The sequence below is a fragment of the Oncorhynchus gorbuscha genome, linkage group LG19 (assembly GCF_021184085.1).
Source record: "Oncorhynchus gorbuscha isolate QuinsamMale2020 ecotype Even-year linkage group LG19, OgorEven_v1.0, whole genome shotgun sequence".
Classification (NCBI taxonomy): domain Eukaryota; kingdom Metazoa; phylum Chordata; class Actinopteri; order Salmoniformes; family Salmonidae; genus Oncorhynchus; species Oncorhynchus gorbuscha.
In genome coordinates this window covers 70,539,033-70,564,032 of record NC_060191.1, presented here as the reverse complement: position 1 = coordinate 70,564,032, position 25,000 = coordinate 70,539,033, and the positions used below count along the sequence as shown (strand labels likewise).

The window sequence follows — 25,000 nt, the reverse complement described above, 5'->3', positions numbered from 1 at the left end:
GCCCTAGCTGGCTTGAGAGGTTTCCTTGCCCCGGTTGGCTCGCATCCCACGTTGGGCCTCAGCCAGACCGTCGGGTCTTGTTCGCTCTGCCGGTCCAGGAGTTTATTGTTTTGTTGATGACGTCGGTGTGGATTCCGCTGCCGATGGAACCAACTAAGCCGGCTCATCGGGCTTCCAGGACCTAGCTGACTCATCGGGCTTCCAGGACCTAGCTGGCTCATCGGGCTTCCAGGACCTAGCTGGCTCATCGGGCTTCCAGGACCTAGCTGGCTCATCGGGCTTCCAGGACCTAGCTGGTTCATCGGGCTTCCTGGACCTAGCTGGCTCATCGGCTTCCAGGACCTAGCTGGCTCGTCGGGCTTCCAGGACCTAGCCGGCTCATCGGGCTTCCAGGACCTAGCCGGCTCATCGGGCTTCCAGGACCTAGCCGGCTCATCGGGCTTCCAGGACCTAGCCGGCTCATCGGGCTTCCAGGACCTAGCCGGCTCATCGGGCTTCCAGGACCTAGCCGGCTCATCGGGCTTCCAGGACCTAGCCGGCTCATCGGGCTTCCAGGACCTAGCTGGCTCATCGGGCTTCCAGGACCTAGCTGGCTCATCGGGCTTCCAGGACCTAGCCGGCTCATCGGGCTTCCAGGACCTAGCTGGCTCGAGAGGTTTCCTTGCCTCGGTTGGCTTGGCAGGTTTTCCATTCCACGTCATGCTCAACCGGATCATCGGGCTCCCTCGCCGCAGCTGGATCGACAGGCGTTCTTGCCTCAGCCGGATCGTCAGGCTCAGGTGGCGCCCCTAGAGGGGGGGGATACTGTCATGCCTGCTCCCACTCTTCCCCCCTGGCGCTCGAGGGCGCTAGGCTGCCCTGCATTACACACTCCTGCCACCATCATTTAGGCACACCTGCCTTCCCTCGTCAAGGTGCATCAGCGATATTGGACTCACCTGGACTCACTCAATCACCTGTTTATTACCTCGACTATATTTGACTATATTTGTCAGTTCCCTGATGCTGCATTGATTGTACTTTGTCTGTGTGCTGACGCTGCTCCCCATTAAATGTTTGTACTTGCTTCTCCTCTCCCTTGACAAGGAGAGAAGGTGGGGAGGTGGGGATGAGGGGAGAGAAGGAGACGCTGGAGGAGAGGAGAGAAGGAGAGTAGATAAGGAGAGGAGAGAAAAGAGGAGAGAAGTAAAGGATACAAGGAGAGTAGTGAAAGTGATGAGAAGGAGAGGAGGGGAGAGAACGAGAGGAAAGGAAGATAGGAGAGAATGAGAGGAGAGAAGGAGAGGGGAGAAGGAGAGGAGAGAAGGAGGATGTTGGACAGAAGAGGAGAGCGAAGAGGCTGGAAGGTTTGTTGAGGTACAGAAGGAAGGAAGCAAGGAAAGAAGGAAAGAAGGAAGGAAGGAAGGAAGGAAAGAAGGAAGGAAGGAAGGAAGGAAGGAAGGGGAGGAGGCTGGATAGTGTGACTGGGGTTAGAGTAGGTGACACCAGGACAGGGTGTGTAGAGGTAGCAGTCTCTTAATAAGTGGCTGTTTAAGCCTGTTTAACGACAATTGCGGGAAATTAAAGAACAATATGTCATGACTTTATGTGTGTTGTGTGTGCGTTTATGTGTGTGTGAGCCATGGGGTGTGAGGGCTCCCCTCTGACTTTCTCAAACACACACACACATAAACGCACACACACAACACACATACACACGTAACATACACATACGCACATGCAGGCACACACACACACACACACACACACACACACACACACACACACACACACACACACACACACACACACACACACACACACACACACACACACACACACACACACACACACACACACACACACACACACACACACACACACACACACACACACACACACACACCACTAAAATATGGCGGCTACCAAGCAATGATTCTGTTTTATTATTTTTATGAAATCATCTCTTCCACAAGGCTTTCAACTGTCAACTGGCCCCCAAAGCAGTGTCCTGTCTTTCCTCACTCTCTTACCAAGGGGAAAACAAGCAGTGATTCTGGGAAACGTCTCCACTAAGTGCCTACTGGTTGATGGTAAGGGAGTACCCTGTGCCCCACTCCTGTTAACACACTGAAATGCACGCACACCATTCATTCTTCCTGCTATTGCACAACATCCACTAGCTCCCAGTCAACCAATCTCTGTCAATCTGGCTCACCTTCAAAGAGCACAACCATCCCCATATCCCTGTAATCATCCCTTTAAATGAGGCAATTACCCTCTACCCCCGGCGAGAGGCTACATGCCAGTGGTCACGCACACACACACCCTCATAAACAAACGGAAACGCATCCTGGTGGCCATTTTAGAGAGAAGTAGGAGATTCAGAGGAATGCCCAGTTTTCCTGAGATCCACTCGGTGAAGAGAGGAGAGCGGGAATATCAGATTCAGTGTCGGATTCAGCAGGCACACACACACACACAAACACACACACACACACACACTTCTGGGACTTTAGTGGGACCAGGTGGCTTGTTACATTAAGAGAGTGGAGGACATTTTGTACCAGATCTCATCAGCAGAGGAATCCGTGTGCTTGTCCAATCAGGAGGCAGGGAGACAGAACATACAGAAAAGGAGGAAGTCAAACAGGTTGCTTCATTCAAAACCTTCTCTGGCTCCTAACTGTAACATCAGACATATCTACTGCCCAGAAACATTCAAAACACACACACACACACACACACACACACACACACACACACACACACACACACACACACACACACACACACACACACACACACACACACACACACACACACACACACACACACACACACACACACACACACACACACACACACACATATATACACACATACACACACACATATATACACACACATACACACACTACTGCTGGAGCAGATAGGTTTGGAGTAGTGTCGGAATAATAACAGAGGAGTGATTGAAGCTGACAGGCCAAATCTTTCTTCCTCTCCTGGGAAGCGTGTGTTTGCGTGAGTGTATGTGTGTGTATGTTTGCGTGTGTAAGTGTGTGTCCCGGAAAGAGTAGAATCCTGCTGAGAATCCGCATTTATCCTGTCAAACCCCACAGTGAGGCTTTGCCTTTCCTTAACTTCTAGGGAAACAATGACAATGAATAATCAAACACACCAGCTAGTTTGTTGAAGGAGAGAAGGAAGGATAGAGAGAGGAGGCTGGAGCTAGTTTGTTGAGGTAGAGAGGGAGAGAGGGAAGGATAGAGAGAGGAGGCTGGAGCTAGTTTGTTGAGGTAGAGAGGGAGAGAGGGAAGGATAGAGAGAGGACACTGGAGCTAGTTTGTTGAGGTAGAGAGGGAGAGAGGGAAGGATAGAGAGAGGACGCTGGAGCTAGTTTGTTGAGGTAGAGAGGGAGAGAGGGAAGGATAGAGAGAGGACGCTGGAGCTAGTTTGTTGAGGTAGAGAGGGAGAGAGGGAAGGATAGAGAGAGGAGGCTGGAGCTAGTTTGTTGAAGGAGAGAAGGGAGGAAGGAGAGAGGAGGCTGGAGCTAGTTTGTTGAAGGAGAGAAGGAAGGATAGAGAGAGGAGGCTGAAGCTAGTTTGTTGAAGGAGAGAAGGAAGGATAGAGAGAGGAGGCTGGAGCTAGTTTGTTAAGGGAGAGAAGGGAGGAAGGAGAGAGGAGGCTGGAGCTAGTTTGTTGAAGGAGAGAAGGGAAGGATAGAGAGAGGAGATGGACAGGGTGTGCTGGAGAGAGGTGGCTGTTACAGGAGATAGAACCAGGACAGGGTGTGCTGGAGAGAGGGGTGTTACAGGAGACAGAACCAGGACAGGGTGTGCTGGAGAGAGGGGTGTTACAGGAGACAGAACCAGGACAGGGTGTGAGGGGTAGAGGGGTGTTACAGGAGAACCAGGACAGGGTGTGAGGGGTAGAGGGGTGTTACAGGAGACAGAACCAGGACAGGGTGTGAGGGGTAGAGGGGTGTTACAGGACAGGGTGTGAGGGGTAGATCACTAGCTGTAGTTCTAAACTTTTCCCCTCTCAAGTGTCTTTTAAAACAGGAGAGCAGAGTCATTCCAAAAGCAAGCAGAGGGCTACAACATACCCATGTCCTCGTAACATGGTGTTGGAAGTCATATAACCACTAGGCACCGTGTGTCTCTCTCCATCAATCACTCAGGTTTTATCGTTGTGAGGAATGGACTGGTGACCTCAGCACAAATCGGTTTCAACATGTGTAACCCCGACCTCCACCTGCAGGAGGACATTTTGTACCAGAACGCTCACCAGACGTCAACTATGAGGGTGAAGTGTGACTCAGTATTGACCAGTGGTTAAATTGAGCCGGAGCTACCGGAGATACCCAGAGCCGGACCCCCTTTCCAGCACCTTACAGGTCCCCAAAACAAAGTATGTTTAAAGTATGATAAACCAAAATTAGTGTTAGGGTTATGGCTAGTGTTGAGTGAGGGTGTAGACATGAATATAGGGTTAGGGTTGAGTCAGGGTGTGGATGTGGACATGAATATAGGGTTAGGGTTGAGTCAGGGTGTGGATGAGGACATGAATATAGGGTTAGGGTTGAGTCAGGGTGTGGACATGAATCTATTAGGGTTAGTGTGTGGACATGAATCAGGGTTAGTGGACATGAATATAGGGTTAGTGTTGAGTCAGGGTGTGGACATGAATCTAGGGTTAGGGTTGAGTCAGGGTGTGGACATGAATATAGGGTTAGTGTTGAGTCAGGGTGTGGATGTGGACATGAAGCTAGGGTTAGTGTTGAGTCAGGGTGTGGACATGAATATAGGGTTAGTGTTGAGTCAGGGTTTGGACATGAATATAGGGTTAGTGTTGAGTCAGGGTGTGGATGTGGACATGAATATAGGGTTAGTGTTGAGTCAGGGTGTGGACATGAATATAGGGTTAGTGTTGAGTCAGGGTGTGGACATGAATATAGGGTTAGTGTTGAGTCAGGGTGTGGACATGAATATAGGGTTAGTGTTGAGTCAGGGTGTGGACATGAATATAGGGTTAGTGTTGAGTCAGGGTTTGGACATGAATCTAGGGTTAGTGTTGAGTCAGGGTGTGGACATGAATCTAGGGTTAGGGTTGAGTCGGGGTGTGGATGTGGACATGAAGCTAGGGTTAGTGTTGAGTCAGGGTGTGGACATGAATCTAGGGTTAGGGTTGAGTCAGGGTGTGGACATGAATCTAGGGTTAGGGTTGAGTCAGGGTGTGGACATGAATCTAGGGTTAGTGTTGAGTCAGGGTGTGGACATGAATCTAGGGTTAGGGTTGAGTCAGGGTGTGGACATGAATCTAGGGTTAGGGTTGAGTCAGGGTGTGGACATGAATCTAGGGTTAGTGTTGAGTCAGGGTGTGGACATGAATCCAGGGTTAGGGTTGAGTCAGGGTGTGGACATGAATCTAGGGTTAGGGTTGAGTCAGGGTGTGGATGTGGACATGAATATAGGGTTAGGGTTGAGTCAGGGTGTGGACATGAATCTAGGGTTAGGGTTGAGTCAGGGTGTGGATGTGGACATGAAGCTAGGGTTAGTGTTGAGTCAGGGTGTGGACATGAATCTAGGGTTAGGGTTGAGTCATGATGAATCTAGGGTTAGTGTTGAGTCAGGGTGTGGACATGAATCTAGGGTTAGTGTTGAGTCAGGGTGTGGACATGAATATAGGGTTAGGGTTGAGTCAGGGTGTGGACATGAATCTAGGGTTAGTGTTGAGTCAGGGTGTGGACATGAATCTAGGGTTAGGGTTGAGTCAGGGTGTGGACATGAATCTAGGGTTAGGGTTGAGTCAGGGTGTGGACATGAATCTAGGGTTAGGGTTGAGTCAGGGTGTGGATGTGGACATGGGACGAGAGGAAAGTGTGGAGAAACAATGGCAGATGACCGTGAGCATGGCTCAACCCTAGTCGAACCCCTGGCGCTAACCTCTTTGGGATGACAATAGGACAGGCTGAGATATGCCTCTCGTCTCAGGGATCCTTCAGAAGGACACATTCACTAATCACCTCCTCTCAGTGATCCACATTCACTAATCACCTCCTCTCAGTGATCCACATTCACTAATCACCTCCTCTCAGTGATCCTTCAGAAGGACACATTCACTAATCACCTCCTCTCAGTGGTCCTTCAGAAGGACACATTCACTAATCATCTCCTCTCAGTGGTCCACATTCACTAATCATCTCCTCTCAGTGATCCACATTCACTAATCACCTCCTCTCAGTGATCCACATTCACCAATCACCTCCTCTCAGTGGTCCACATTCACTAATCACCTCCTCTCAGTGATCCACATTCACTAATCACCTCCTCTCAGTGGTCCTTCAGAAGGACACATTCACTAATCACCTCCTCTCAGTGATCCACATTCACTAATCACCTCCTCTCAGTGATCCACATTCACTAATCACCTCCTCTCCGTGATCCTTCAGAAGGACACATTCACTAATCACCTCCTCTCAGTGATCCACATTGACCAAACACCTCAATAGACTATCATGTCCATTAACAGTCTCTGCAGAACTATTCCAGGCCTTGACCCCAGAAGAAAATGTTCACCTGAACAAACACTTCCACTGAATGAGACCACACGGAGGGCTGGAAAAGCATGCAGCTCTTACACACACAGGCATACAGAGGGCTTAGCGTGTTACCGACGCGTCTTAGCGTTGGCCCACGCATGTGAGATGACGTGATCCTAGAACATACTGTGATTAAGAAGCTAAATAAACTGCTGTGACAGATTTGATGCTGTGGTTACAAGCATAACTATACAGGCCTGCAGCTATGGGCTTGTTTACTAGGCAGCAACTATGGGCTTGTTTACTAGGCAGCAACTATGGGCCTGTTGACTAGGCAGCAACTATGGGCTTGTTTACTAGGCAGCAACTATGGGCCTGTTGACTAGGCAGCAACTATGGGCCTGTTGACTAGGCAGCAACTATGGGCCTGTTGACTAGGCAGCAACTATGGGCCTGTTGACTAGGCAGCAACTATGGGCCTGTTGACTAGGCAGCAACTATGGGCCTGTTGACTAGGCAGCAACTATGGGCCTGTTGACTAGGCAGCAACTATGGGCCTGTTGACTAGGCAGCAACTATGGGCCTGTTGACTAGGCAGCAACTATGGGCCTGTTGACTAGGCAGCAACTATGGGCCTGTTGACTAGGCAGCAGCTATGGGCCTGTTGACTAGGCAGCAGCTATGGGCCTGTTGACTAGGCAGCAGCTATGGGCCTAGTAAACCTAAGCTTTAGATGAGAAGGATTAGGTTCACGTGAAAGCTCAGGCTAATGAAGATTGGGAATGAGGAATGTAAGGATGGGTTTCACTGTGTCCCTGTGTTTTGATTGGCAGGTGACCGACAGCGGTCCATGACCAGTGTGTGTGGACGGACCTAGCCAGGCTGACTAAGTGATACTGGCACAGTGAGTTCCGCTCTGAGTCTGAGTCAACACCGACACACTACCCAGCACTGATCAAGAGATACAAGTGGACAATGACATGGGAAAGGGGGAATGAGAGAGGAGGGGAGAGAGAGAGAGAGAGAGAGAGAGAGAGAGAGAGAGAGAGAGAGAGAGAGAGAGAGAGAGAGAGAGAGAGAGAGAGAGAGAGAGAGAGAGAGAGAGAGAGAGAGAGAGAAAGAAAGAAAGAAAGAAAGAAAGAAAGAAAGAAAGAAAGAAAGAAAGAAAGAAAGAAAGAAAGAAAGAAAGAGGAGATAAATGGAATGCAAGACAAGAGAGAGAGACAGAAAGAGACCGAGACAGAGACAGAGACCGAGACAGAGACAGAGGCAGATGCAGAGATAGAGACAGAGACAGAGAGACAGAGACAGAGACAGAGAAAAGGTACTGACAGAAGAGGGAGACATTGGGCGATCTATTTGTGGGATCTCTCTTTGTGGAATCTCTATTTGTGGGATCTCTGTTTGTGGGATCTCTGTTTGTGGAATCTCTGTTTGTTGGATCTCTGTTTGTGGGCTCTCTATTTGTGGGATCTCTGTTTGTGGGATCTCTATTTGTGGGATCTCTGTTTGTGGGATCTCTGTTTGTGGGATCTCTGTTTGTGGGATCTCTATTTGTGGGATCTCTGTTTGTGGGATCTCTGTTTGTTGGATCTCTGTTTGTGGGATCTCTATTTGTGGGATCTCTGTTTGTGGGATCTCTGTTTGTGGGATATCTGTTTTTGGGATCTCTGTTTGTGGGATCTCTATTTGTGGGATCTCTGTTTGTGGAATCTCTGTTTGTGGAATCTCTGTTTGTGGGATCTCTATTTGTGGGATCTCTGTTTGTGGGATCTCTGTTTGTGGAATCTCTGTTTGTGGGATCTCTATTTGTGGGATCTCTGTTTGTGGAATCTCTATTTGTAGGATCTCTGTTTGTGGGATCTCTGTTTATTGGATCTCTGTTTGTGGGATCTCTATTTGTGGGATCTCTGTTTGTGGAATCTCTGTTTGTGGGATCTCTATTTGTGGGATCTCTATTTGTGGGATCTCTATTTGTGGGATCTCTGTTTGTGGGATCTCTGTTTGTGGGATCTCTGTTTGTGGGATCTCTATTTGTGGGATCTCTGTTTGTGGGATCTCTGTTTGTGGGATCTCTGTTTTTGGGATCTCTGTTTGTGGGATCTCTATTTGTGGGATCTCTGTTTGTGGAATCTCTGTTTGTGGGATCTCTATTTGTGGGATCTCTATTTGTGGGATCTCTATTTGTGGGATCTCTGTTTGTGGAATCTCTGTTTGTGGGATCTCTATTTGTGGGATCTCTGTTTGTGGGATCTCTGTTTGTGGGATCTCTGTTTGTGGGATCTCTGTTTGTGGGATCTCTGTTTGTGGGATCTCTGTTTGTGGGATCTCTGTTTGTCTGTTTGTGGGATCTCTGTTTGTGGGATCTCTGTTTGTGGGATCTCTATTTGTGGGATCTCTGTTTGTGGGATCTCTGTTTGTGGGATCTCTGTTTGTGGGATCTCTATTTGTGGGATCTCTGTTTGTGGGATCTCTATTTGTGGGATCTCTATTTGTGGGATCTCTGTTTCTGGGCTCCCGAGTGGCGCAAAGGTCAAAGGCACTGCATCTCAGTGTTAGAAGCGTCACTACAGACCCTGGTTTGATTCCAGGCTTTATCACAACCAGCCGTGATGGGGAGTCCCATAGGGCGGCGCACAATTGGCCCACCTTCATCTTGGTTAGTGTTTGAGTAGACCGTCATTGTAAATAAGAATGTATTCTTAACTGACTTGCCAAGTTAAATAAAGGTTAAATACAATGTTAAAAAGAGGAGGAGAGATCTTCCTCTCCACCCTCTCGGGGCTGGGTGTCTCAGGCTCTGTCAGGTCCTCTTCGCCACCCTCTCAGGGCTGGGTGTCTCAGGCTCTGTCAGGTCCTTTTCGCCACCCTCTCAGGGCTGGGTGTCTCAGGCTCTGTCAGGTCCTCCTCTCCACCCTCTCAGGGCTGGGTGTCTCAGGCTCTGTCAGGTCCTCTTCGCCACCCTCTCAGGGCTGGGTGCCTCAGGCTCTGTCAGGTCCTCCTCTCCACCCTCTCAGGGCTGGGTGCCTCAGGCTCTGTCAGGTCCTCCTCTCCACCCTCTCAGGGCTGGGTGCCTCAGGCTCTGTCAGGTCCTCCTCTCCACCCTCTCAGGGCTGGGTGCCTCAGGCTCTGTCAGGTCCTCCTCTCCACCCTCTCAGGGCTGGGTGCCTCAGGCTCTGTCAGGTCCTCCTCTCCACCCTCTCAGGGCTGGGTGCCTCAGGCTCCATCATATCCTCCTCTCCACCCTCTCAGGGCTGGGTGTCTCAGACTCTGCACACTCTTGGATTGCATCCTACCTGCCAGGTGACGTGGAGAGGATATGTATCTGCACAACGTACTCTCACTGGTATACCCCAGGGCTTGGTTTTTGTCCCTCTCCTCTTCCTCACATGGTCTCTCCTATCGTTGCTATGCGTATGACACTCAACTACTTTTCTCCTTCCCCCCCTTCTGACACACAGTTGGTGACACGCATCTCTGCGTGTCTGACAGATATCTCAGCTTGGATGTCGGCCCACCACCTCAAGCTCAACCTGGACAAGACGGAGCTGCTCTTCCTCCTGGGGGAAGGCCTCTCCATCACGGTTGACGACACCACAGTGTCGCCCTTCCAGTGTGCAAAGAACCTTGGCGTGACCCTGGACAACACCCTGTCATTCTCTGCTAACATCAAAGCAGTAACTCGCTCTTGCAGGTCCATGCTCTACAACATCAGTAGAGTACGACCCTACCTCAAACAGGAAGAGGCACATCCGTAGAGTACGACCCTACCTCAAACAGGAAGAGGCACATCCGTAGAGTACGACCCTACCTCACACAGGAAGAGGCACATCCGTAGAGTACGACCCTACCTCACACAGGAAGAGGCACATCAGTAGAGTACGACCCTACCTCATACAGGAAGAGGCACATTCGTAGAGTACGACACTACCTCACACAGGAAGAGGCACATCCGTAGAGTACGACCCTACCTCACACAGGAAGAGGCACATCAGTAGAGTACGACCCTACCTCACACAGGAAGAGGCACATCCGTAGAGTACGACCCTACCTCACACAGGAAGAGGCACATCCGTAGAGTACGACCCTACCTCACACAGGAAGCGGCACATCCGTAGAGTACGACCCTACCTCACACAGGAAGCGGCACAGGTCCTAATCCAGGCACTTGTCCTCTCCCGTCTGGACAACTGCAACTCACTGTTAGCTTGGCTCCCTGCTTGTGCCATTAAACCCCTACAACTCATCCAGAACTCTGCACCTGCCTGGTGTTCACAATTCCCATGTTCTCTCACGTCACCCCACTCCTCCTCACACTCCACTGGCTTCAAGTCGAAGCTCGTATCCACTACAAGACCATGGTGCTTATTTATGGAACAGCAAGAGAAGCTGCCCCTCCCTGCCTTCAGGCTACGCTCAAACCCTACACCACAACCCGAGCACTCCGTTCTGCCACCTCTGGTCTACTGGCTCTCCCACCATTACGGGAGGGCAGAATCCCTCCCCATCTTCCCCCTGAAGCTAGGACAGCAGAGTCCCTCCCCATCTTCCCCCTGAAGCTAGGACAGCAGAGTCCCTCCCCATCTTCCCCCTGAAGCTAGGACAGCAGAGTCCCTCCCCATCTTCCCCCTGAAGCTAGGACAGCAGAGTCCGTCCCCATCTTCCCCCTGAAGTTAGGACAGCAGAGTCCCTCCCCATCTTCCCCCTGAAGCTAGGACAGCCGAGTCCCTGTCCATCTTCCCCCTGAAGCTATGACAGCAGAGTCCCTCCCCATCTTCCCCCTGAAGCTAGGACAGCCGAGTCCCTGTCCATCTTCCCCCTGAAGCTATGACAGCAGAATCCCTCCCCATCTTCCCCCTGAAGCTAGGACAGCAGAGTCCCTGTCCATCTTCCCCCTGAAGCTAGGACAGCAGAGTCCCTCCCCATCTTCCCCCTGAAGTCAGCAGAGTCCCTGTCCATCTTCCCCTGAAGCTAGGACAGCAGAGTCCCTGTCCATCTTCCCCCTGAAGCTAGGACAGCAGAGTCCCTGTCCATCTTCCCCCTGAAGCTAGGACAGCAGAGTCCCTGTCCATCTTCCCCCTGAAGCTAGGACAGCAGAGTCCCTGTCCATCTTCCCCCTGAAGCTAGGACAGCAGAGTCCCTCCCCATCTTCCGAAAGCACCTGAAACCCTAACTCTTTACAGAGTATCATAAATCATCCCCCTCTAAAAAGCTCTGACTTTGCTGATAACTACTTTATTAAGACAAAGTGTACTTACTCTGCCTGTGATATGTAGTTGTCCCACCTAGCTGTCTGAAGATCAATACACTAACTGTACGTCTCTCTGGATAAGAGTGTCTTCTAAATTACTAAAATCTCAAATGGAAATGAACGTGAGAGAAGAAGAAAGGTAAATGTTGATGTCTTCTCACCTCACTGGTCAAGCCCACAGCTCTGTGTATTTTAACCACGTGTCCCAGCAGGACTGGGTACTGCTGACCCACAACCCTCAGCGTGGGCAGGAAGGGGGCCATGGAGGCGGGGCTAGCCTGTGACACGTACACCAGTGCACCCAGTAGGGTCTCGTTCAGAGAGGCATCGCCTAGGTAACCAACCAGGGAGGGCACCAGGGGGCTCAGCACCTGGAGGGAGGAGAGAGGAGGGAGAGAGGAGGGAGGGGGGAGAGAGGAGGGAGAGAGGAAGGAGGGGGAGAGAGGAGGGAGAGAGGAGGGAGGGGGAGAGAGGAGGGAGGGAGGAGAGAGGAGGGAGAGAGGAGGGAGGGGGAGAGAGGAGGGAGAGAGGAAGGTGGGGGGAGAGAGGAGGGAGAGAGGAGGGAGGGGGAGAGGGGAGAGAGGAGGGAGGAGGGAGAGAGGGGGGAGATTAAACCAGAGACTAGCATTGAGTTGAAAGATGGAAAATATTCTAAAAGGTGCCATGAGAATATGTAGTATTTCATTAGGTTCCCCAGTAGCTACAACCAAAGCTGCAGCTACTCTTTCTGGGGTCCACACAAAACATAATACATAACATGACATAATACACAACATGACATAATACACAACATGACATAATACACAACATGACATAATACATGGCATAATACACAACATGACATAATACATGACATAATACATGACATGACATAATACATAATACATGACATAATACACAACATGACATAATACACAACATGACATAATACATGACATAATACATGACATAATACACAACATGACATAATACATGACATAATACACAACATGACATAATACATAATACATGACATAATACACAACATGACATAATACATGACATAATACACAACATGACATAATACATGACATAATACATGACATAATACACAACATGACATAATACATGACATAATACACAACATGACATAATACACAACATGACATAATACATGACATAATACACAACATGACATAATACATGACATAATACATGACATAATACATGACATAATACACAACATGACATAATACATGACATAATACACAACATGACATAATACACAACATGACATAATACACAACATGACATAATACATAATACATGACATAATACACAACATGACATAATACATGACATAATACATGACATAATACACAACATGACATAATACATGACATAATACACAACATGACATAATACATAATACATGACATAATACACAACATGACATAATACATGACATAATACATGACATAATACACAACATGACATAATACATAACATGACATAACAACATGACATAATACATGACATAATAAACAACAACATAATACATGACATAATACACAACATGACATAATACATGACAAATACATGACATAATACACAACATGACATAATACACAACATGACATAATACATGACATAATACACAACATGACATAATACACAACATGACATAATACACAACATGACATAATACATAATACATGACATAATACACAACATGACATAATACATAACATGACATAATACACAACATGACATAATACATAATACATGACATAATACACAACATGACATAATACATAACATGACATAATACACAACATGACATAATACATAATACATGACATAATACACAACATGACATAATACATAACATGACATAATACATAACATGACATAATACATAACATGACATAATACTCAACATGACATAATACATAACATGACATAATACACAACATGACATAATACATAATACATGACATAATACATAACATGACATAATACACAATACATGACATAATACACAACATGACATAATACACAACATGACATAATACATAATACATGACATAATACACAATACATGACATAATACACAACATGACATAATACATAATACATGACATAATGCACAATACATGACATAATACACAACATGACATAATACACAACATGACATAATACATAATACATGACATAATACATAACATGACATAATACATGACATAATACACAACATGACATAATACAAAATACATGACATAATACACAAAACATGACATAATACATAACATGACATAATACACAACATGACATAATACATAACATGACATAATACACAATACATGACATAATACACAAAACATGACATAATACACAACATGACATAATGCAAAATACATGACATAATACACAAAACATGACATAATACACAACATGACATAATACAAAATACATGACATAATACACAAAACATGACATAATACATAACATGACATAATACACAATACATGACATAATACACAATACATGACATAATACACAACATTACATAATACACAACATGACATAATGCAAAATACATGACATAATACACAATACATGACATAATACATAACATGACATAATACATAACATAACATAATACATAATACATGACATAATACACAAAACATGACATAATACACAAAACATGACATAATACATAATACATGACATAATACACAACATGACATAATACACAATACATGACATAATACATAACATGACATAATACATGACATAATACACAACATGACATAATACAAAATACATGACATAATACACAAAACATGACATAATACATAACATGACATAATACACAACATGACATAATACATAACATGACATAATACACAATACATGACATAATACACAATACATGACATAATACATAACATAACATAATACACAATACATGACATAATACACAAAACATGACATAATACACAATACATGACATAATACACAATACATGACATAATACACAAAACATGACATAATACACAATACATGAAATAATACACAATACATGACATAATACATAACATAACATAATACACAATACATGACATAATACACAAAACATGACATAATACACAATACATGACATAATACACAATACATGACATAATACACAAAACATGACATAATACACAATACATGACATAATACACAACATGACATAATACACAACATGACATAATACATAACATGACATAATACACAACATGACATAATACATAATACATGACATAATACATAATACATGACATAATACACAACATGACATAATACACAATACATTACATAATACACAACATGACATAATACACAACATGACATAATACATAACATGACATAATACACACCATGACATAATACATAATACATAACATAATACATACATGACATAATACACAATACATGACAAAACATAATACACAACATGACATAATACATAACATTACATAATACATAACATGACATAATACATAACATGACATAATACATAACATGACATAATACACAACATGACATAATACATAACATGACATAATACACAACATGACATAATACATAACATGACATAATACATAATACATGACATAATACATACATGACATAATACACAACATGACATAATACATAACATGACATAATACACAACATGACATAATACATAACATGACATAATACATAACATGACATAATACACAATACATGACATAATACACAACATGACATAATACACAACATGACATAATACATTATACATGACATAATGCACAATACATGACATAATACACAACATGACATAATACACAACATGACATAATACATAATACATGACATAATGCACAATACATGACATAATGCAAAACATGACATAATACACAACATGACATAATACATAATACATGACATAATACATAATACATGACATAATACACAACATGACATAATACATAACATGACATAATACATAACATGACATAATACATAACATGACATAATACATGACATAATACACAAAACATGACATAATACACAACATGACATAATGCAAAATACATGACATAATACACAAAACATGACATAATACACAACATGACATAATACAAAATACATGACATAATACATGACATAATACACAAAACATGACATAATACACAACATGACATAATGCAAAATACATGACATAATACACAGTACATGACATAATACATAACATGACATAATACATAACATAACATAATACATAATACATGACATAATACACAAAACATGACATAATACACAAAACATTACATAATACATAATACATGACATAATACACAATACATGACATAATACACAATACATGACATAATACATGACATAATACACAACATGACATAATACACAATACATGACATAATACACAATACATGAAATAATACACAATACATGACATAATACATAACATAACATAATACACAATACATGACACAATACACAATACGTGACATAATACACAATACATGACATAATACACAAAACATGACATAATACATAACATGACATAATACACAAAACATGACATAATACATAACATGACATAATACACAAAACATGACATAATACATAACATGACATAATACACAAAACATGACATAATACATAACATTAACAGACAGGTACAGCTGAAGGACAGAACTAAATACAATGACATAATATTAACAGACAGGTACAGAACTACATACATTTTAAATAAGAATTCACACTTTCATGTTCTCATGTGTTAGCAATCCATGCAACATGTTCTCCTAATAACGGCTACAGTGCAGTCCTGCATTTTGTTACAGTTGCATACTGATACAGGAATCAGAGGATGAAGAGTAGGAAGAGGAGTAGAGAACATAAAGTTAAAAGAGGAGGACGATGAGAAAGGGAACATAAAGAGGAGGAAGATGAGAAAGAGAACAGAAAGAGGAGGAAGATGAGTAGAGAACAGAAAGAGGAGGAAGATGAGTAAGAGAGCAGAAAGAGGAGGAAGATGATTAGAGAACAGAAAGAGGAGGAAGAGGAGAAAGAGAGCAGAAAGAGGAGGAAGATGAGAGAGGGAACAGAAAGAGGAGGAAGATGAGAAAGAGAGCAGAAAGAGGAGGAAGATGAGTAGAGAACAGAAAGAGGAGGAGGATGAGTAGAGAACAGAAAGAGGAGGAAGATGAGAAAAAGCAGAAAGATTTGATTTTGAGTTAGAGAACAGAAAGAGGAGGAAGATGAGTAGAGAACAGAAAGAGGAGGAAGATGAGTAGAGAACAGAAAGAGGAGGAAGATGAGTAGAGAACAGAAAGAGGAGGAAGATGAGAAAGGGAACAGAAAGAGGATAAAGATGAGAAAGAGAACAGAAAGAGGAGGAAGATGAGAAAGAGAGCAGAAAGAGGAATATGAGAAAGAGAGCAGAAAGAGGAGGAAGATGAGTAGAGAACAGAAAGAGGAGGAAGATGAGAAATAGAGCAGAAAGAGGAGGCAGATGAGAAAGAGAGCAGAAAGAGGAGAAAGATGATTAGAGAACAGAAAGAGGAGGAATATGAGAGAGGGAACAGAAAGAGGAGGAAGATGAGTAGAGAACAGAAAGAGGAGGAAGATGAGAAAGAGAGCAGAAGGAGGAGGAAGATGATTAGAGAACAGAAAGAGGAGGAAGATGAATAGAGAACAGAAAGAGGAGGAAGATGATTAGAGAACAGAAAGTTAAAGCTGAGGAAGATTAGTAGAGAACAGAAAGTTAAACTGAGGAAGATGAGTAGAGAACAGAAAGAGTAGGAAGATGAGTAGAGAACAGAAAGTTAAGCTGAGGAAGAAAAGTAGAGAACAGAAAGTTAAAAGAGGAGGAGGATGAGAAAGAGAAGTGTTGGTAGAATGATAGTAGAGTTGAGATTAGGAGAGAAAAGGAGCAGAGTTGAGATTAGGAGAGAGAAAGAGCAGAGTTGAGATTAGGAGAGGGAAAGAGAGAGAGAAAGAGCAGAGTTGAGATGGAGAGAGAGAAAGAGCAGAGTTGAGATTGGGAGAGCGAAAGAGAGAGAGAAATAGCAGAGTTGAGATTGGGAGAGAGAAAGAGAGAGAGAAAGAGCAGAGTTGAGATGAAGAGAGAGAGAGAGAGAGAGAGCAGAGTTGAGATGAAGAGAGAGAGAGAAAGAGCAGAGTTGAGATTAGGAGAGAGAAAGAGAGAGAAAGAGCAGAGTTGAGATGAAGAGAGAGAGAGAAAGAGCAGAGTTGAGATAAAGAGAGAGAGAGAGAAAGAGCAGAGTTGAGATTAGAAGAGAGAAAGAGAGAGAAGGAGCAGAGTTGAGATGAAGAGAGAGAGAGAAAGAGAAAGAGCAGAGTTGAGATGAAGAGAGAGAGAGAAAGAGCAGAGTTGCGATTAGGAGAGAGAAAGAGAGAGAAGGAGCAGAGTTGAGATTAGGAGAGAGAAAGAGAGAGAAGGAGCAGAGTTGAGATGAAGAGAGGGAGAGAAAGAGAGAGAAAGAGCAGAGTTGAGATGGAGAGAGAGAGAGAGCAGAGTTGCGATGGAGAGAGAGAGAGAAAGAGCAGAGTTGAGATGGAGAGAGAGAGAGAGCAGAGTTGAGATGGAGAGAGAGAGAGCAGAGTTGAGATGGAGAGAGAGAGAGAGCAGAGTTGAGATGGAGAGAGAGAGAGGCCTGGTGGTGACAGCAGTCCTAAAATCACTGAGATCTAAAACAGGACATCAGGCAAGACTGTTGAGGGGTCTGGGAGGAACACAGAAGAAAGAAGGGATCTGAGGGGAATTGAAAAGGAAGTGGGAACAGAAAAGAGGGGTGAAGCCTGAATATCATTACGTTCCCATGGAGACCTTAACCATCAAAGACATGGACACATACGGATACACACAGTGACGATGCGTCACGAGAGGCAGGTTGAGCGGAGCCCCACCAATACCCAGCATGCAATTCTGGTATTTCACGTCACAACAACATATTGTATCAGTTAACAAACAATTTTTTATTTTTTTTTAAATTGTTTGATCTAATAAGCGTATGAGGTCGTATATCCATAGTTTTTTTCCGTTGAGTAAGTGATTGAGTAAGTCAGACTCGCTCTGTGTTTTCTGTTGAGGAGGGGCAGACAGAGAAAGTACAGTGAGTGGGCGTCGTCCATCTTCTCTGGTTGCGCATGATTGGCTCATGGTACTGTCGCTCATGGGCACACGACGTCAGCACAGGACCTGCTGGGAGAGACAGCTAGCAAAAGCCACTCTTCGGTGCTCTCAGATAAATCAACGTCTTGCGCCCAAGTAACTTTGATTGGACTGATGTGTCAACTTTGTAGCTAGCTAGTTGTTTACCAGGCACTGTTACCACGTCTTCAAGCTAGGTAGATTAGCTAGCTGAAACATGTCGACTAGCTTAGCTATATCCTGGCAAATCCTTTTCAAACGTAGCATTATTAAGGAAATGTAGACATAAAACGTTTCGGTGTTCATTAGCCATCTAAACTTTAAAACATAGCAAGCTGGAAAAGAGGATTCACGTCGAATGGTTGGTTGGTGGATCACGGAGCAGTGGCTAACATCTGTTTTGAGGTCGGCTAGCTAATATTGTTGATGTTTGATGGCAGACTGTAATACACATGGAGCCACATGTAGAAGAAGGGTTAGTTATAAATATATTGTATTGATGGAAGCGCATCTGTGAGTTTACCCCATCAATATTTTCAACTTTAAATCGCCACGGGACACCCGCAAGCACGCACGCACGCACGCACGCACGCACACACACACACACACACACACACACACACACACACACACACACATACACATACACATACACACAGACACAGACACAGACACAGACACAGTGCATACACGATCACCGATTCAAGGTCTCCCATTGGTCTCCCCTTAGTGTCCCTTAGTCTCCATTACTCTCCCTTAGTCTCCAATACTCTCCCTTAGTCTCCATTACTCTCCCTTAGTCTCCAATACTCTCCCTTAGTCTCCATTACTCTCCCTTAGTCTCCAATACTCTCCCTTAGTCTCCATTACTCTCCCACAGTCTCCATTACTCTCCCTTAGTCTCCATTACTCTCCCTTAGTCTCCAATACTCTCCCACAGTCTCCATTACTCTCCCTTAGTCTCCATTACTCTCCCTTAGTCTCCATTACTCTCCCACAGTCTCCATTACTCTCCCTTAGTCTCCATTACTCTCCCTTAGTCTCCATTACTCTCCCACAGTCTTCATTACTCTCCCTTAGTCTCCATTACTCTCCCTTAGTCTCCATTACTCTCCCTTAGTCTCCATTACTCTCCCTTAGTCTCCATTACTCTTCCTTAGTGTCCATTACTCTTCCTTAGTCTCCATTACTCTCCCTTAGTCTCCATTACTCTCCCTTAGTCTCCATTACTCTCCCTTAGTCTCCATTACTCTCCCTTAGTCTCCATTACTCTCCCTTAGTCTCCATTACTCTCCCTTAGTCTCCAATACTCTTCCTTAGTCTCCATTACTCTCCCTTAGTGTCCATTACTCTCCCTTAGTCTCCATTACTCTCCCTTAGTGTCCATTACTATTACTCTCATTACTCTCTCTGGAGTGCAGTACAGTATTAATTCACCCATTACCCTCCTCATCCTAGACCCCACTCTCTGGAGTGCAGTACAGTATTAATTCACCCATTACCCTCCTCATCCTAGACCCCACTCTCTGGAGTGCAGTACAGTATTAATTCACCCATTACCCTCCTCATCCTAGACCCCACTCTCTGGAGTGCAGTACAGTATTAATTCACCCATTACCCTCCTCATCCTAGACCCCACTCTCTGGAGTGCAGTACAGTATTAATTCACCCATTACCCTCCTCATCGTAGACCCCACTCTCTGGAGTGCAGTACAGTATTAATTCACCCATTACCCTCCTCATCCTAGACCCCACTCTCTGGAGTGCAGTACAGTATTAATTCACCCATGTATGAATTATGGACTTTCTCTTGACTAATGTGTTCTCTGAATGCGCTCCATTCCTCCAGCATCAGATGCCATTTTGACAGGGGTTTTGTTACAGGCAAGTCACTCACACACACACTCATATAAATGACACACACACACACACACTCATATAAATGACACACACACACACACACACACACTCATATAAAAGACACACACACACACACACTCAAATAAATTACACACACACACACACTCATATAAATGACACACAAACACACACACTCATATAAATGACACACACACACACACACTCATATAAATGACACATACACACACACACACTCATATAAAACACACACACACACACACACACACACACACACACACACACACACACACACACATATAAATGACACACGCACACACACACACACACTCATATAAATGACACACACACACACACTCATATAAATGACACACACACACACACTCATATAAATGACACACACACACACACTCATATAAATGACACACACACACACACACACTCATATAAATGACACACACACACACACAGGCACGCACTGAGCAATCGCACACATACCTGTGGCTGTTGCTCGGCGACCATCTGGATCAGCCTCAGCAGGTGTTGTTGCTCCGGTGACTCGAGCTGTGACATCATGGCCGTCAGGTTGCCTAGGTGACGATGGATGGCATGGGGCAGTTTGGGGTAGACGGACGGCAACACGCGTAGGAGCATGTGGTTACCTAGACGACACGGCAAGAGACAGGGTTCAGGTTAAATTATATTTGTGACAACAGTTTCAAGGTCTCACAGATTCAAGGTCTCACAGATTCCAGGTGTCACAGATTCCAGGTCTCACAGATTCCAGGTCTCACAGATTCAAGTTCTCACCGATTCAAGGTCTCACAGATTCAAGGTCTCACAGATTCCAGGTCTCACAGATTCCAGGTCTCACAGATTCAAGGTCTCACAGATTCCAGGTCTCACAGATTCCAGGTCTCACAGATTCAAGGTCTCACAGATTCCAGGTCTCACAGATTCAAGTTCTCACCGATTCAAGGTCTCACCGATTCAAGGTCTCACAGATTCCAGGTCTCACCGATTCAAGGTCTCATAGATTCAAGGTCTCACAGATTCAAGGTCTCACAGATTCCAGGTCTCACAGATTCCAGGTCTCACAGATTCAAGTTCTCACCGATTCAAGGTCTCACTGATTCAAGGTCTCACAGATTCCAGGTCTCACAGATTCAAGGTCTCACAGATTCAAGGTCTCACAGATTCCAGGTCTCACAGATTCAAGGTCTCACAGATTCAAGGTCTCACAGATTCCAGGTCTCACAGATTCAAGGTCTCACAGATTCAAGGTCTCACAGATTCAAGGTCTCACAGATTCCAGGTCTCACAGATTCAAGGTCTCACAGATTCCAGGTCTCACAGATTCAAGGTCTCACAGATTCAAGGTCTCACAGATTCAAGGTCTCACAGATTCCAGGTCTCACAGATTCAAGGTCTCACAGATTCAAGGTCTCACAGATTCCAGGTCTCACAGATTCCAGGTCTCACAGATTCCAGGTCTCACAGATTCCAGGTCTCACAGATTCCAGGTCTCACAGATTCCAGGTCTCACAGATTCCAGGTCTCACAGATTCCAGGTCTCACAGATATTTCTTCACTGACGGTCATCTTTCAGGAAGAATGTAAAATGTTGCTGTATAAATGGAAGAAAATAGACATGTGTACCAGAAACATTCAATATTTCCCAAGAGACATATCTAATATCTCATGCATCTGAACAATGACTTTGTCTTCAAGTACTAGCTTTATTCCTTATGACATTACATGAACACAAACAATGACTTTTTTGTTAAATTCGTAGCTTTTTCAATAAAGTCAATCGGGCTTGATTTATGTCCCCACAGTAAAAGGCTGGATTTCATAGAATGAGTGAACCTGTGGGGTAAACCTGGTCATGATTTACTCTATCGGGGGCAAAACTATGTGACGTTCCTACAGAATGACCGTGTCCTCCTAATCAAAGGCCTATGATGTTGTTGATGTTGTTGTTGTTGTTGATGTTGTTGTTGTTGTTGATGTTGTTTGTGTTCTTTTCCATTGTTTTTGGGTTTCATCAGTTATTTCATTTTGTTTTAAATGTCAAACCACATCATCTGCAGGACATATGGCATTAGTGAGACCGAGAGAGAAAGAGTGAGAAAGAGAGAGACAACGAGAGAGAGAGAGAGAGAGAGAGAGAGAGAGAGAGAGAGAGAGAGAGAGAGAGAGAGAGAGAGAGAGAGAGAGAGAGAGAGAGAGAGAGAGAGAGAGAGAGAGAGAGAGAGAAAGAAGAGAGAGAGACAGAGAAAGAGAGAGAGAGAGGAGAGAGAGGAGAGAGAGGAGAAGTTAGGAGGTGTGTATAGTTTATCAGGGTTAGAAGTAGAGAACAATAGACAGATGATAACTTTGTCCTTTGTCATCTATGATAGTTTAGAACTGTTCTGCTTTGGTAAATCAACATGCACTTCTTGCCTATACAAATGTTATGAATTGGATTTAATTGATAACAAGGAGTCCAAAATAGAGTGTCAGACTGAGAGAACAACAGAGGAGACAAAGAGACAGGAACAAGAGAGGCCTCCAGTCTTCCTGCCCGCTGAATGTCTGTCGTTATCTACTGAGTCATCTGGAAGTAATCCCTAGGTTCCTTCCTGGGACTCTCCTATGAATGGAACACACACACACACACACTGTGGAGGTGATTCTCATTTTGTGAATTGAGTTCTATTTGCAGTCGAACCTCGCTCTGATTGGCTAAGGAAACGGGCGGTACCACAGAGACATGGGATAATAAACACGTGTTGGAAAACAAGAAGTAGTGAGAGTCTTAACAGCTGTGGGCCAGCAATGTGAGAGGCGTTTAGAATGAGGTGAAGAGGGAATGGACAAAGGTTATGTCATATAAAGAAACCAGGAAGTACACATGGGTCCAATCATTTGAATTAGTTCTGTTAAATTGACTGGGAGTTCCATTTGGCCCCACTGTGTACATTTACTTCCTGGAGAATCTGTAGATTTCTGACATCACTGTCCAATCCTCCTTCATTCTATTTTCTAGTGAGGAGCCAGTAACTGTCTGGACACCAATAAGATGACTAAGGATATACTCAAGGAACATATTACAAATTCAATACTTTATGTTACGCTTTTAATTTTAACTTGAATGGGTTGTATTTAGTGTGTGTTGTGTGTGTGTGTGTGTGTGTGTGTGTGTGTGTGTGTGTGTGTGTGTGTGTGTGTGTGTGTGTGTGTGTGTGTGTGTGTGTGTGTGTGTGTGTGTGTGTGTGTGTGTGTGTGTGTGTGTGTGTGTGTGTGTGTGAGATAGTATATGTGTATTGTCAGGATTTGGCCAGGGTTGTTCCGGTTTTTGGTCACTAGATGCCCCCATTGTGCCTTTTGACCTTTTGTTTTCCCTTGATCCCCATTATTATTTGCACCTGTGCCTCGTTTCCCTTGATTGTATTTAAACCCTTTGTTTTCCTCAGTCCTTTGCTCTGTGTTTGTATGTTAGCACCCAGCCCTAGTATTCTGTGAACTCTTGTTGATCCCGGTGGACTCTCTTGTGGAATTCTGTTTTTTGTTCTTGTTTGTTTGTTTTTGAGTATTTTTTGAGGCTTTTTGTGCTTTACCTTTCACCTTGTGGATTTACCTTTTTGTCTTGGAGGATTACCTTTGTTCTTGTGAAATTCCTTTTGAGGTTGTGGAGTTACATGTTTTCCTGAAGAACTTCCCTTTTTACTTCATTAAATACACCATCTCAAGTACTGCTGTGTCTGCCTCATCTTCTGGGTTCTGCCAACTATTCGTGGCTCAGTTGGTTAAGTGACTGTTTCTCACTCCGGAGACCCGGGTTCGTAACCGGGTCCTGACATGTATATAGCATGTTTTGCTACCTCGTGTTGTTACCTGCTATGCGGACAAGAATAATCTGATAGCCATTACTGCTATCAACAAGATAAATGTCCAGCCAACATCTGTCTACAGTTTACCTGGAATGGATTGACTTCCATCTATGGATTGATTAAAATGTTAACGTTCTTCTGAAAGCTCGTCCTCATACATCATAACACTGGACACTACAACTCTACAACAGTAGGTACAGGTGCACCCTGGGTAGCACATCCAATAGATAACATTTACACTGGCCACCATGGCAACT

The 25,000-nt window shown here is 44.3% G+C and overlaps 1 protein-coding gene across 1 annotated transcript in view; it reads right to left on the bottom strand.

The window, feature by feature from the left end:
- LOC124004959 (ventricular zone-expressed PH domain-containing protein-like) overlaps positions 1-25,000 on the bottom strand; it is a 238,792-nt gene that overhangs the window by 102,182 nt on the left and 111,610 nt on the right. Inside the window, exons 5-6 of the mRNA XM_046313762.1 lie at positions 21,367-21,530; positions 11,936-12,145 (exon numbers count right to left, since the gene is read on the bottom strand). Coding sequence (XP_046169718.1) covers positions 11,936-12,145; positions 21,367-21,530 — 374 coding nt within the window. The remainder of the gene's footprint in view (positions 1-11,935; positions 12,146-21,366; positions 21,531-25,000) is intronic.